Source organism: Patagioenas fasciata, chromosome 3, assembly GCF_037038585.1.
Source record: "Patagioenas fasciata isolate bPatFas1 chromosome 3, bPatFas1.hap1, whole genome shotgun sequence".
NCBI lineage: Eukaryota > Metazoa > Chordata > Aves > Columbiformes > Columbidae > Patagioenas > Patagioenas fasciata.
In genome coordinates this window covers 5,447,154-5,462,620 of record NC_092522.1, presented here as the reverse complement: position 1 = coordinate 5,462,620, position 15,467 = coordinate 5,447,154, and the positions used below count along the sequence as shown (strand labels likewise).

Sequence of the window (15,467 nt, the reverse complement as noted above, 5' to 3'; positions counted from 1 at the left end):
AAATAACAGTCATGCAAACAGCAGCTGGAATACCAGGCCTTGTGCCACACAACCATCCTTCTCCTTTGTGCAAAACAGCCTTGGAAACCTTTCTATCTTATCAGAGTAAATTCTGTCAGCTTTACCGATAGCAATTTTGAGAAACACAATGTAAGGAGCGGTGCTCTGGACCACTTGGGTCATCATATTTCAATTCAGTCAGGTACTAAGGTGCCACTACTGTAGAAGTAAACATAGTAGAACAACCATAGGAAGAATCAGTAGGAGGTAAAACTCAGGAATTCTTGAAATAGCGGCTGCTAGAACCAGGTCAGAAAAGATGCTAAAGGGAAGCAGCAGCTGCCATGTGAGAACCAAGTGTACTTCTCAGATCCTTGTTTATTTTTGGTGTTCAAAAACTTCAAGGAAGGAACACCCGCTCCATCACCCAACACCAAAAAGCAAATTATAAGATATATCGCAGTCCTTTCAAAGCACCACAAAATCTGAGTATGTATGACTCTTCAGATTCTCTTAAAAAGAAAAGTCTCAGCAGCATTTCAGGATCGGGCTCTTAGTTTTAATGAAAGGCTATTATCTAGAGCTTTAGCAACAACCCCTATCACCTCCTATCACCAACCAAACCAAATAAAAACCAAAGCACCACAAAAAAACCCAAACAAACCACAAACCCCAAAACAGGAGAAACAGTAGGCAAGAAACAGCAAAAAAGTAGAAGAGCATTAAATGTATGGTCTCTTCTTCAAGCAGCTAGAATCATAACCTGAAGTTAGGAAATCTGTAATTACAAACACAATTTGCCGTGGAACGTACCATCAACAATGAGTTCCTACAACAGCAAGGACAGCATTTAACATTTACAAATAATCATCTGTCCCTTGGGATATAGTAGCACAATGTACTTCACCTCATGCGTTCGAGTTTACCTATACTGTACATAATTTTTGAGCTGCACATGGCGTACAATTCATAATGATGCTGTAGGAGGCCTGTGATCCGAAGAACAATATTTGGACTGCTAACATTTTATCATTAATCCTTACAGTAGCAATAATACAAAGAAGAGTTGCAACAACACAGTCCAGAGCATCATCTCTCCTCCAAATGCTCAAGTCCTGCTTAAGAACAAACAAAGCAGCTGGATAAGTCCACTGAACTTAGCCTGGCATCACCAATAGTAACTATTTGCCACCCAGAGTAACTACTGTTGCAACAAGTCTGCTCCTACTGATGTGAGGACTGCTGGAAGGCAGAAATCCTCTCCAAATCAAATTTACAAAATCATAGAAGAAAAAAAAAGGAAGAAGAAAAAAGGTGCAGAAGAAAAGTTACCTTTGGTTCAACTTACTCTTCATGGGAGTAAGCTGACTTTGGGAGTTTGCCAACTACCTCATTCTTTGCATTGACCACATAGATAAGACAAAGGAAACACAGCAGACAGAATAAATGTAAGTAAATCCTTAGAAAACCAAAAAGAATATTCCTACTGTGTAAACCATCAGGAGTTGCCACTGTCACAGATTAAAAAAACACGCAATACTAAGACATCAGAAAACGAGGAAAAACACTCACCAATTGTACAAGAAAAAAAGCCAGCAAGGCCCAAATACTTTGCCATTTTCTGTGTTAAAAAACAAACCAACCAACCACAAAAAAACCCCAAGAAACACTGACATATTACAATCACACTATTTGGCAACAAGACTGTTTAATGGAATACCATAGCTGTTTTAAACTAATGTGAACCTCTAAAGAAAACTGTACATAAGGAAATGTGATGATAAACAAATAAAGCAGAAATTATACATATATTAAAAAAAATTGTAGTACTTGAACATCTAGAGTTTTGACAAGCAGCCTGTACAAGAAAACATGACCTGGAATTAAACGCTTAAGTTGTCTTTAACTAGAGTGAGACACACTTCAAAAATAATGTGGTAGAATATGTTTCTTTCCTAAGTTTAACATTAAGTCGAATGACAGACAGTCAGGAAAAGTAAGTGAGCTGAGGTGTTTTCTGACAGCTGATGGAGAGCATCTTACCTTAGCAAAGAAGTAGCTTCCTGCGGTGAAATAATTTGGAACTCAGCAGGAACGAGGAGCTGAAAACTCCTGCTGCACATGCCGACTTGAAGATACAGCAGGTTCTAACACAACAGCTACAAACCATTTGCACGCCGCCTGTCTTTGGGTGCCTCTGCCATGTGTGGGGAGCAGTGGGCACCTGAAAAAGGCAGAAACAAAAACACAACTGGTAAATAGTGAACTTTCTAGAGTAAGTTCGTATCAATTATTTTGGGGGTTCAAAGTTAACTATCGCAACATGAAAGATAATTTTTCTGAACTTGCCCGTCCTTGGGTATGGGAATCAAATGCTGTCCAGCCCATACCCAGCACTGTCAGTCTCTGAGAGCTGATCCTAAGCTTGGGATGAGCAACGTAATACTCAGCTACTCACATATTTAGTAAAGCATTTCTAGTTCTGAAAAGACATACCAGAATCTTCACATTTTTCGCAGCTTCAGGATTTTTAGGGCCCACTGTTGCCAATTTCTCCACTTAACCTTTGGAAACTACCCTTCCAACAACTTAACATATTTTTACGTCGTTGTTACCTCCACTCATTCATTCATTAACTGGAAATTCACCTTTATAGTCCAACAGTTCACTTTCAAAAACATTCCCCATTCACCACTGCCTGGAATGAGACTGAGGGACACCGGAGTGCTCATTACACACAGGTGCTGTTTATCAGCTTTTTGCATCACTGAGTACACTATATATTTATTAGCTTTGTGGACCAGCTGAATACAGTGAAAATTACATTCAGCTGTCCCACAAAACTTAAAAAAAAAAATATGTATAGTTTCTGAAAAATTAAGCATTAAAAACTTGTCTTTTTGTTACAGTTGTAAACTCTGCAACTATGCACAAAACTAAAAACAAACCCATCCACTAACACATGAAGATAATAAAGTTAATTCTTAACAGCCACTGCAGGATGAAGGGGAGAGAGAAGAGCGAATACAGAAAACATACAGAAGAGCTAAAATAAAAACATTTAGAAGAGGTCAGGTAACAAGTGTTGTGGTACTTTAGTCAGGAAAACGCTGTCGCCTGCAGGAACGCTCAGATGCATAAGAAGTAACGCAGAGTGAACGCAAAAGAGTCGGGCAAAGAAGAAAAATCAGCCGGATATACGTATTTTAAGTCTGGCCGGTGCTTTGGATGCCCGCACCCCAGCAGGCGGGGCTGACGGGACGGAACCGGCACCTGATGGCGGCGCGGGGGGAGCAGGGTCCCGCCATCGCAGCGACTCCGCCACAGCATCACCTCACGCGTTTATCTATGGAGGAAAGCCAGACTGGAGACCGAAGAGCCTCCCAACCGGCAGTAGTTCCCTCCTCCGTACCTCCTCCCTACGCCGTCCCCGCCGCCAACGGTTCTAACGGCTCCCTCTGCCCCCAAGTAAGATGGCTGCCGAGCGCGAGCTTCTTCTCCCCTATCCAAAATGGCTGCCACGCTGTAGCCACTGCCCGCCCTTCTCCGCCCGGACACAAAATGGCCGCACGCGGGTGACTCGCGGCGTACCCGCGAGAGGGCGAGCGCGCCTCACTGTCACGTGGCACGGGGCTCGGCCAATAGCGGGCGGGAGGGAAGAGGAACGCCCCCGCGCTAGCCTCATATCTGGGCTGTGCCAGGCCGCTTCCTGCCGCTGGTGGTTTAACGGTGCCGGACGGGTTGGGCCGGGCTGTCCGGTCCTCCTTGGGGTGAGAGCTGAGGTGAGCGGCTGCGGGCAGCGTCCTCCGCACCCGCCACCTCCGCGTGTGGGAGGAAAGGGGAGAGAAGCCTCCGGGATGTGGGTCCTCTCGCCGTGCGGGTTCTCCTCAGCCGTCTCCGGCCTGGCAGGAGCCGCTCAGGGATAGAGGGGGCTCGGCTGGGGTCGGATTGCGGAGTGATCGACTTTTTAAAAATTATTATTATTATTATTATTATTGTCTCTTTTGCCGTACCTGCCACCACATATGGAGCTGTGAAATCTCCACAGCATTATAGACGGGTTTTTGTACAGGCTTCTTGTCAAAAGTTTAGATGTCGAAATACTACAAATACCCTTTTTAAAATATGTAAATATACGTAGTTTCTTATTTACTTGACGTTTCCCTATGTATGGCTTACTTTAGTGTTTCACATTAGTTTGTGACAAGTATGGTATTCATGAAACAGCATTGTTACCAAATAGTGCAATATGTTTGTGGTTTTTTGGGTTAGTTTGTTTGTTTTCAACACAGAAAATGGTTTTGGGCCTTGCTGGCTTTTTTTCTCATATGCATCCTTTTCAGAGAAGGATGTATTTATGATGTTTGTGGCACTACTTTTGTAGCTTCTGAGGATGAAGGGGAAAGAGGGCTGAGGCCCCCAAGCAGAGCTGCTGCCCTGGGCAGCATAAAGTTATGTCAGATGCATTGCAGCTTGTTTGGCCTGCAAGTTAGGAGTTTTGTATTCTGTTTGGCACTTGGTTAGTCATTGGGTTTTATTAACTATGTGGAAAAAATGGTGTATTTTGAAACTGCTTTGTTTTAGACTTCAAATGTTTACCACTTGAAGCAGTAGCGTGTAATTAGATAAACATCACAAGCTTAACAAAGCTTTAGATTTTAGTGCACCGAAGCTCAAAGCAAGTGCAGCAATTAACATTTTCAGATGTCTGAATTGAGGTTATTTTTATAACCTTCTTTTTTTTTTTTTTGAAGTCCAGAAAGTAAGACTTTCTTTTGTTATTTTGTGTTTTAATGATCTGCTGTGCTGTAATTAAAAATACTAACATACAGGTTTATCTGCACTGTGCTACTACTATAAAGTAAAAAAAAAAAAGCACTTCTAGAATATGTTTAAAATAATAAATTATCTTTGCCTAGGTAGATGCCAGTTTGCAATGGGTCTTAAAACCATCTGGAAGGACTACAAAGTTCTCATTGTTATGGGAACTGGCCTTGGGCTGGTGCACTGGGGTTGGTTTTACATGAAGTCCAGTCCTATTTTCCAAGTGAAGACAGAGAGCTTTGTTCCAGAACCTGGCATTGTGGCATACGTGATGCAAAGTGATCAGAAAAATAAGGAAAAATAGCATTAGTGCTATGTATTGTAGGTAAGTTACCTAATTAGTTGTACTGGTATCTTCAAGGCAGGAGGTGATACAATTAAATAATACTTTTCTAAAAGGCACAGTCATGCTGCTCTGACTTTAGCCTTTCAGAGTTTTATTTCTTTTTAACTGAGTTAATCTGCTAGTTTTGAGCTCTCAACAATGCATCACACACCTCAAAAACTGCTTCTAAATTCCATGTGATTATATCAATTAGGTGATGATATTATAGATCTAAAGGTTATTTAAAAATGAATTCCAATAACCTCAAGGCAACAGTCAGACTCTTGTGACTGGGTCTGCAGAAGTGTCAGGTTCAAAACTGCCAAGAAATAATTGTGACTTTATGTAGCAACGTATTTTGTGTTGCTAGCAGGGATGGTGATTACAGTAGAAAAGAAACTCAAGCATGAAAGGAGTCTAAATACTGTGCCCTTAAATAGAAATGTAAATAAATATCTTTAAGTTTTGAATTAAGAACTGAAAAAAAGTGCATATTTGGCATCCTGGAGTAAACCTTCCTTTCAGAAGCAGAGATTTCTTAAAGTTGTTTGAACATTAGAAGCTTTTGTTTACAAAGCGGTTTCTTGAGAAACAATGTTTGGTAGTTAATTTATTTTGGTTTTGAGTAAAAACAGGTTAACATCATACAGTTTTGATACATTCATAAAATAAAGTACAGTTTATAGTGACCTGTTACTTACAGACCTACTGGTATACCAGTATGTAAACCAAGGGTCAGAATTGAAGTTACTAACAAACATGCATAATTTGTGTACTATGTGCTTGTATTATATATAATAATAGATTTTTTTGTCAATTAAATAGCAGTATAGTTTGGTATTTGTCCTTACATGGCTTTTTTTTTGTGAAAAATAGCAATTCAAGCTATGCCATGTTGTCATAAGCTTATCCTAATGCCTTTCTGGTTTTCCTTGTAGGTGTAACTGGCTTTGAAGTTTTTCATCTGTGGTGTTACCAGAAGAAAACATGAGGAAAACTACCTGGAACAGAAAGAACCTTTTGCTTGTGGCAGGACTGTCAGTTATAGGTGTCCATTTTGGAAGCATGCTTGTAAACTTTGTTGCAAAAAAATCTGCTCGATCGCATTCAGAAGCTAAAAAGGAAGATCATCGTGAATGAAATAGCTTACTGCTGTCATTATGTACTGGTCTCACAATCCTTATTTTAAGAGATAAATGATGAGCAGTCACAGAAGTGTCATTATTGCTGTGTATGTAGTATCTCACATTTAAAGTAATCCTTGGCTGCAAAGAATTAAAATACACTACTTTAAATTTAAACAGTGCTATGAGTTACAAGTAAAAATGAAATCTGTCTTGTTGGTCAGAATTAAAATCTCACTTTGAAAATGGCTCGTCTTGAAGCTAAAAAGCCTCCGTTATTTATTGGTGAACCTTTAACTAAAGATACTGTTAGTCGGTCACTGTCCCTGCTAAGCGGAATGTTAAAATCTTGCTATGGTCCTGCTGGTAGACTCAAACAGCTTCACAATGGTGTGGGAGGTTATGTGTGCACAACTTCACAATCGTCAGCCTTATTTAGTTGTCTTTCTGTCAGTCATCCTGTGCTAAGGGTTTTGATGGCCTCTGTACAGAACCATATATCCCGCTTCAGTGACTGTGGCTTATTTACTGCCATTCTTTGCTGTAATTTAATTGAACACTTTAAAAGTCTTGACATTGCATCTTGCACTGTCATTAAAATAAGCAAACATCTTTTGAGTTTATGTATGGACTACCTCAAATCTGAGACCTGTGCTTGCCGAGTATCTGTGGATTTTAGCAGCGTTGAGACTCTTCTTTGTTTGGTACGTAGCATATTAATGAGCAAACCTGCTTGCATGCTTAGTAACCCAGAAGTTGATCATCTCACCACGCTGATTTTAAAGGCTTTTATGTTTACTATTCCATGTCACGTTGAGACAAATGCTGTTTTAGGAAAGTGTGTCATAATACCTGTGAAAGGTAGAAAAGTTGTGGATTCTACAGTTGTTCCTGGACTGCTGATAGAAGCACCAGAAATTCAATTGGCAAAACCAGTTACTATCAAAAGAACTCGTTCAAATATGATCAAGACAGCACTTTTCTGTGTGTCCATGTCGGGAGACCTCTGCAACCCTGAAGAAGGAGTTATAACAGTTCCTCAAGGAATTTCTCTAGAAATGTCAGAGCTGAATCAGTTGCTTAATATTGGAAAACAGCTGGTTGATGCTGAGGTTGGCCTTGTGGTGTGCCAGAAAGTTATCCATCCCTCCTTGAAACAGTATCTGCAAGAGAACCACATCATGGCTGTGGACAGAGCTGGGCTGTCTCTGATGGAACCCCTGAGTCAGATGACAGGTAACAAGGTCGTTGTATATACTGAACAATTGTCCTTGACATTCATGTCATAATGAAAAGCTCTCTAGGTTAGTGTCATTGCAGAGTAAGGATTCTTATTTCTGTCTGTATCCTGCCTTAGTAGCTGAGCAAGAGTTGTTCTTTTCTAGTCCGAATATTTTATTTTAAGGTGAGAATGGTCTTTTGCAGGATCTAATGATGATAAACTGCACTTGTGATTGCGGAGTGCTGCATGAGGAATATCCAATTACAGTAACTGTTTGCAAATGTAGGTTATTTTCAAACTGTAATGAGAATGAAGCAATTACTTTATCTTAAACTATTACTGGGTCTTGCACTTTGAAAACCTGTTGGTTTCTGTTTGTGATTTCCTGTGTAGAATGAAATGGCAGGTATTGAAGAATATATATATATATATATGTAATTTTAAAAGCCAGGAGGAATAAAGTTCAACGTTGATGAAATGCAACAGCTGTTCTGATGATAGTAATACATACTGTTCTTTGCTCTTATTGACTGGACAGGTTCAAACCCTATAGCTTCTATACATTCGTTGTCTCCCAGTTGTTATGGCAGTTTGAAAGATGTGCGCTTTGAGAATTTTGCTTCAAAATATTTTGTGCATCTAATTCCAAACGACACGGTTGTCTGCAGCTTGATACTCTGTAACAGAAATGAAACAGCATGGGATGAATTGAAGGTAGGCAAATTTTCTTGAAATATTTCTTAAAAATGTGGTTTTAATGAAAAAAAGTAATGAGAAATATAGGTACAGTGAGTTTATGAAAGTGATTCTTCAGTACATAAATGGAACTTACAGTTCTGCTATACAATTTCAAGAAAACAATTCTTGTTTCTAGAATTTCAAAATTCTTGAAGTGCTCATGTTCATTTAAAGCCTCTATTTTAATATAATTTGTTTAAAGACAAACATTTTTCACCTGTTCTTGAGGCTGGATAAACACTTTAATTGTCATTACTTGGTCTATGAGAGCATAAAGAAAAAATTGCCCAGCAAAATGTCAGCAGCAATACTGCAGTGGTAGTCAAGCATAGGTTTGTATTGAATAGTTGCTCTAGAAGTGTCATTGGTACTGGTTGACTTCTTATCTATAACCCTGTTTGCAGAAAGAAGGAATAAAATACGGCTGCTTTTTATTTCTACTTCTCCGTACAGAGTGTGGACAAATAAATACGATTTCTCATTAAGTGGCCATGGGTTTGGAAATCACTCAGCAGCTTTATATCCACATGTAATTCAAGTTGGTGAAGTTTGTCCCAGAAACTACTGTACATTTTATTCCAGTAGGGTTTTTTTGCAATGAGGGCAAATCCTATTAATCGTGGTATGTCTAATGACAAATCTGTATGATTTTCAGCGCGCCTGTGAAACAGCAGAACATGTGTTACAGTTAACAATCAAGGAACCTTTGGCATTGTTAGGAGGTGGCTGTACGGAAACTCATTTGGCTTCGTACATAAGACACAAGGTATGTAAGACAAGGGTTTTCTAAAGCTGTTTAATGTACTTAAGAAACAAAAATTTCTGTAGAATCACTGCTACAGTTAAAACACTTCTAGATGGATGAATGTTGCATTTTTGCTGTCTAATGTAAAACAAAGGGGTCTTTTTGTAGCACTTGGTGTTGATGACATCTTTTGCAAACTTTTATTAATACTGTATTTGCACTTGTTAGTCTGTCTTTAGCTGTCTATTACAGTAAGTGCTTCTGGTTTAAGTGTTAAAATAAGAATGTGGAGAATTTTCATATTGACAGATAATTGTGCAGAACTCAGCTCCGACTTGTCTAGAAATTCTTCCTATAATCATCGCATGGACAATTTTAGTTAAGACTGAACCATCTGTTTAAAAATAAAAAGCAACAGCACTATATATGTTTGTTTACAATTATTCCTGTAAGTGTTCTAATTTTCTGTGTTTTTTTTTGTTGGTTTTTGTTTCTTTTAGACTTGTAGTCTGTCCACCAGCAGTTTTAAAGATATGGATTGTTCTTGGACACAATACCAATTGGTCGCTGATGGGTTTTGCCGTTCTCTGGAGTCTGTAGCTTGCTCTCTGAGTCACGATGGTGGAGAAACTCTGACAGACATGGTTTATGGACACTGTTGGTTTGTTCCATCAGGTTTTCCCTCTGTCTCTAATTGGTCAGATTTAGTTTCAAAATGTGGCTGTGGGATTAATGGCAGCACTGAGAATCTCAACTGGAGGCTTTTGCAAGGCCAGTTTGGCTCTTCGATTATACTGGGCTGCCCTAAAGACCTCCCAGTAAAGGTTGCTGACTTTCTAACACTGGACTGTTTTGCTGCAAAGTGTAGTGGCCTACAAGTAGCTGTAGAGACAGCCAATCTGATTTTGGATCTCTCATGTGTAATTGAAGATCAAAATTAGCTCTCATTTTGTCAGTTGTGTTGCACAGCAAGATACTCAATTGAAAGCAGGGTAATACATAACATGTTAAGTGGTTAGAATATGAGTAACAGCCAGAAATTTTAAATCAAACAGTTGGCCATTAAGTACTCTTCTGATTGTTATTCTGCTCTGTCCTCAGGCATTTTCAGATGTTTAACATTTTGTTAGAAACTGTTAAATGATTAACCAAGTATACAATGAATCATAGTAACATATGACTTGCGCATATTCAAATTAGTGTGTTCAGAAGAGTGAATGACACTTCAAAAATTGAGTTTCTCCTTTCTGGGCTATTTCAATGTTCTCCTTCAGGAACTAAGTGCTGAATTTAAGAAGTTCTGTGTGATATTTCCTCTGCATTAAACAAAGTTTGGGATGTTTCTGCTAACTCTCTGGTTTCTTCAGAGGAATGGGGAAAATGGATTAACTTGCTGAGAAAATATGTTAGGGATTAAAATTTATGTAGTCTCAGCAAAAGCTTTACACAATCAGATTTTCTTATTGCAGCAAACTTTATAACTGGTATTTTTAATTTTGGAGGTGAAAAAGAAGGCTTTTCTTGGCAAATATCTTGAACCGTTTGTTTTCAAATTTTCTTCTGAAGAACTTATCACTACATGCACTTTGTTTCTAAATATAGATAAAAATATATAATTTATTTAGCAAATTATTAAAACTCAACCTGGAGATCTTAAAGTAGCAGGTAAGCAATAGAAGATTTGAAAAGGCATGGCAGACTGTGGAAAAAACATGTATAAATTTGGACCTTAATTGTCTCCTGTGGAACACAGGACATTATCAATAATGATGTTTCTGTCATTTAAGCGAAGCTGCAAGAATGAATGTCGCACTTATTATTCACTTAACTCTTTGACTGTGCATAGTTTCTTTTATTTTAATGAAGTTTGGCTTTAAGCTGCTGAGACTGGTTTTAATCTTTCAATAAGGCTGTAAATTGCATGATGGAAACTTTTTCTCATTTTCAGCTTGCATGCGAGATCAAAACGAGTGTTACAGTTTCTTGCTCAAACTCATTTTCTTTGTTCCTTCTCCCTCTTTATTTTCAGGCACAAGGGACAAATTGTTCCTGACATGTTTTTCCAGAAAACATCCAAGTTACTTATAGACTAGCCTGCTTATTTGTTTCTTGATCTCTTAAGTTTTTAATGTATTTACTGCGTATAAGCAGTAGAATTGGCTTGTGTAACTCAGTTTTGAAATGTGTAATTAAAACCAAATCATTCCAGACCTTCTGTACAAAAGTCTTTTTCATTTTAGGAGCATAAATAATCATTTTCTCACTGGAAAAAATGAAAAGTTATTTAAAGTTCTTTATCTTTATGACCTGAAATGATTGCTTCAGTGTTATAAGGCATCCTTTGGGAGTCGGTGGAAGAGTATTACAAGGGTTGAGATGAAGACTGTTCAAAGTTGGTTACTGAAAAGGCTGCTTTCATATCTTGATCCTCCCATGTACTGCAAACCATACGAGCACGTCAGGAATAATGAAGCCAAATGATGGTGTAGATCTTAAAGCACAGAAGAATCTTGGTAATACATCTAATTATGGGTCTCTAACTTGGAGTGTTGAATTAGAGCATTTTCCTTCCTATAATAGCAGCTTGTTACGCAGTGCAAAAATGTTGAGTTTAGTGACTACAGCTGTGAAGTGAAAATTAAAACAATATTTAAGTAGAAGTAGTTGCTCTAGTGTTCTTTTGGCTTGGTGTCTGAGGGTTGGTTCACAGCTCCTATAAAACCACTGGTAGCTCTGACTCTATTCTTTCTTTTTCTCCCCTCTCACAGTTTTAAGAAAATCACACATTAGAAAATTGTGAAAAAATAAAACTATTTTTGCTGAGTAGATAAAAATTCATTTATACCTGAACCAAAGATTGTTTTATATATATGTAGTTTTAATAACATTGTTTCTCTCAATGTGACTGAGTGATAAATAAGCAGCTGGCACTGCTGCTTATGGACAGGTCATGTTCAGTTCTCAGTTGTGCTACAGTATTCCTCAGCCTTCAGTCTTACCCTACCTGTACTGGATCACGTAGGAGGAATACAACTTTGGATACTGTCTACAATTCAAGTAAGTAGAATTTTGACTCTCAATCCAAAAGCAACATAAAAATAACTGTTGAACTCCCATGTTTCCTGGTAAAACTTAGGTGCAAAAATTGTGGATTTTCCCCCTGTTTTAAAGATGACAAAACAAAATATCCCTGGTCGTATGTCCTTTGAGAAGCCACTATGGTTTTATTCCTGTTCCCCTTGGCATTTGAAGTTTGAGTGAGGAAAAATCCGCGTTACACAAGTAGTATTAAGAGTAGTTTTCTGATCATTGCCTGAGTCGTATCTGTTGATTTCCACAGATTAGTCAGACTTTTGATTTAAATTTTAATAATTCTACTGGTAATGCACGAGAAGTAAGAACATGAATCTCTAGCTGTCTCAGCTGTGTCAATGCTCCAGGCCTAGCAGGAGCAAAGCCGGTGCTGATATTATAATAAATCAGGTCAGCACATTTAAGATGATGGTTTAATATAGTTGCTCTTCAGTATTTCAGTTTTCATTTGGTATTTCCATTCCCATGTGGTATTAAAAACTTCAAAGTGAAGAAGACCAGAAAATGCTGATTAATTTAGGGATCTTTAATATTTCTATTATTGACTCCTATTTCAAGTAGACATACTGTTATACATTACTATTTTGGCATTGACAAAGAATGCAGAATACCTGCATTTCACTGACTCTGCTACTCATTTGTGAATTTGTGGAGTCATGCTGAGCAATATCTGAAGTATTTTTCTATTTCCCTATAAAATTGGAACAAAGACTTCTTCTTAGGGCATGGAAATCTGGGTGGAGAGTTCTAAGTAAGATCCAGATGTGAAGAACTACTTGGTGCACAGGAACAAATACACAGATAATTCAAAACAAACCCAAATCCATGCTAAAATATTATTTCATTAGAACTTTGGCCAGGATTTATGTTGGCTCTTAAAAATACAGGGTGAACAGGGGAGTTTAACCTTGCAGACTAGTTTGAGCCTACATAATCAAGGTTTGAGAAACATAACTTTACTGTATTTGTAGCATAGCACTTTCATTTTGTTTTATTCCAGAATTGTTTGAGCATTTTTAGGCCAGTTGTTATAGCGTTAGATCTATCGCTGTAAGGGAAGAGAGTATTCATTGTTGTCAAAGCTTGTAAGAAAAATACTGTTTGGAATATCACACACAGTAGAGCACATACAAAACAATCCACCTTACTCAAAAACTGAATCCTTGAGTTTCACTTGTGCCCTTATTTTGCTTGTGCTGAACAGCAAAATGTACTATTTGTCATGTGTTCAGCGGTGCCATGTGAACTGAGTCATGTAAATACTACACTCTTCAATCTCAGAAAAATCAATATCTATGGCTTAGTCAATGTCATAAGAAGAACTTTAACTGGATTTGCATTTACTACTGTTATGAAGGTGCAGAAACAGTCTGTTTTTATTGTGAAGAGACTGCCTCCAGCATGCTTATAATCTGTGCAGACAGGCTTTTTGAGGAGTCTGTTTGTCACATCACAATGTCTATTTCAAGAATTTTAGTACCTTTTATGCAGTGATGTAAATATAGTTATTTCCACCTGCTTGTCAGCAGAGACGCAAATTACACAATAATTAAATTCTCAATTAATTCAATTTAATTATTGATTTCTCAGTTAAATAGCTTTATTTTAGTCTGTATACATTGCTTTCTACAAATCAGTAATGTGCATTATAAGCTCAAAAGTATAGACAGATGCTTCTTTATGCTGGAAGCATGAATATAGTCACAGCATATATGGATAGAGTCACCGCATCATTAGTCCAGACCCCAATAAAATTAATTGCAGAATAGGTTCCTGAACTGACCTGAGCACTCTGCTGACTTCCATTATTTGTGACCTAGATTAACATTAAACATATATAAATACCTTGTAGACTTACTTCCTGTGGAATTTTATTTTCATACCTTAATGCGGAATTCTTTATAAACTTGAACTTTCACATCTGCTTGCACATGAAAAGCTTTTATTCGAGCTTTCATTGTATGTTTTGAAGGCCACAGTCTGGCTTCTGCAAGCTGATTACTGGTGTCTTTGTTATTTTCTGTCCTGAAAACATTGTTTCTCTTCACATACATATTAAATACTAGCTACTTATTGTAACAGTTACACATTGTGTGGCAGCATACCACAACATCAACAGCCATTCTGGTCAATAACTTTCTTTTTATAAACTGTTAAGCCTTTTTATAAGTAGAGAAGCTGAATTGCTTTGTTTTTAATCTTTAAAAGCCATCCTTAGTATCTTCTCCTAAAGGCTTATGATATTGTTAGTCTGATCTGTTACACTTGGTGAGTTTTGGGTTAAAAAAAAAAAAAAAAAAAGGGAGATTTGTGGAAATATGACTTTACTAGTCTGTAGTGAGGACTTGGCATACATGGGGGTGATAAGAGTGGTTTTCGGGGAATTGTAGGGACTTTTGAAAGGCAGAAGCAAAATTATTACACCCTTATTTATTACTCCTTGTTTGTGTGCCAGTGGGTCCTAAGCTCTAGCAGTGTTTGTCTTAGGGTTTCTGGTACATTTGATTGGATTATGAGTGCACCTCTGCTGGTGAATCTCTTCCCGCCTCAACAGGACAGAGGGAGAAAACAGGATGAAAATCCCTCTGTGTCGAGATAAACCTCCTCTGTCACGCTTTACCCCCTCACTTCTTCCTGCCAAGTGGTGTTTTGTCCATTCTTAAATCTATTTATATATATGTATACATATGGTTGAGGGGCTGGGCTGTGCCCTGTGGTGCAGCTGCTGGAACCGGCCAGAACCGGCTCTTCCTCACAGAGGCTGCCTGGACCCACTGGCCAGTACCTCACAGGGCGCCATTTTGTGAGCTGTCTCTTAATTGTTGTTGCAAGGTGTGGAAAAATTGCTGATTTTAAAGAAACTTGGAGGGGGGGGGAAGAACTAAGGAAGGGCACTAGAGAAATTAACAAAGCGTAATGCTGGAGGAGGTGCTGGGAAGATAGAGGTTTTCCTCAGCAGTGAGCACTTCAGGAGAGACATGTGGCGCAACCAGCCCAAATGGCCGACCTCCAAAAACCGACAGCAGGGGCAAAGAAAACCCCAAGGTCTATTGGATGTGGGTGGTGTGAAGGTGTGGTTGCTGATGGCTGTTACCTAGGGCAGGTATGACAGGGTGCCGTGTTCCCCTAAGGGGCAGATCACTGGGACCTGCCTGAGGAAGATGTGCTGAAGGACTGAGGAGCCTTTTGGGAAGGCTAAGATGGCTTCCCAGGATCTTTGAGAAGCAGAACAACCCAAGAGCTGCCTCGTGTGGGGCTCCCTGGCTGCAATTCGGATGAGAGGACTGTCTACCTGTGCCTCCTTAAGCGTGGTCTGATGATTCAAGCACGTATGTCATAGACACAGAGGATCCCACAACCATTCTATCATCACATGAGCGTTGCCGTCCATGAGGA

The 15,467-nt window shown here is 38.8% G+C and overlaps 4 protein-coding genes across 8 annotated transcripts in view; 3 read left to right on the top strand and 1 right to left on the bottom strand.

Annotated features, from left to right (window-relative positions):
- Nucleotides 1–3,541, bottom strand: part of SLX4IP (SLX4 interacting protein) — a 76,946-nt gene extending 73,405 nt beyond the window's left edge. For both annotated transcript variants that reach the window (XM_065834749.2, XM_065834750.2), the window contains exons 1-2: nucleotides 3,413–3,541; nucleotides 2,044–2,224 (exon numbers count right to left, since the gene is read on the bottom strand). The gene's annotated coding sequence lies outside the window, so the exon portion shown is untranslated. The remainder of the gene's footprint in view (nucleotides 1–2,043; nucleotides 2,225–3,412) is intronic.
- Nucleotides 3,542–3,654: 113 nt separating this feature from the next.
- On the top strand, nucleotides 3,655–5,128 carry LOC136100377 (uncharacterized). Of its 4 annotated transcripts, none has more exons than XM_065835388.1 (2): nucleotides 3,655–3,782; nucleotides 4,924–5,128. In XM_065835388.1, exon 2 carries the CDS (start codon nucleotides 4,937–4,939, stop codon nucleotides 5,126–5,128), a length of 192 nt encoding a protein of 63 aa, XP_065691460.1. In that variant the 5' UTR covers nucleotides 3,655–3,782; nucleotides 4,924–4,936. The 4 variants fall into 4 exon arrangements, with proteins under 4 accessions (XP_065691460.1, XP_065691459.1, XP_065691461.1 ...); XM_065835387.1 differs by having other exon boundaries at nucleotides 4,920–5,128; XM_065835389.1 differs by having other exon boundaries at nucleotides 3,681–3,770; nucleotides 4,920–5,128.
- Nucleotides 5,129–6,136: 1,008 nt separating this feature from the next.
- On the top strand, nucleotides 6,137–6,521 carry LOC136100378 (uncharacterized). Its single transcript, XM_065835391.2, has one exon. It carries the CDS (start codon nucleotides 6,137–6,139, stop codon nucleotides 6,287–6,289), a length of 153 nt encoding a protein of 50 aa, XP_065691463.1. The 3' UTR covers nucleotides 6,290–6,521.
- MKKS (MKKS centrosomal shuttling protein) lies at nucleotides 6,519–11,188 on the top strand. Its single transcript, XM_065835386.2, has 4 exons — nucleotides 6,519–7,509; nucleotides 8,034–8,209; nucleotides 8,889–8,999; nucleotides 9,479–11,188. Exons 1-4 carry the CDS (start codon nucleotides 6,519–6,521, stop codon nucleotides 9,917–9,919), a joined length of 1,719 nt encoding a protein of 572 aa, XP_065691458.1. The 3' UTR covers nucleotides 9,920–11,188.
- The last annotated feature ends 4,279 nt before the right edge of the window (nucleotides 11,189–15,467 follow it).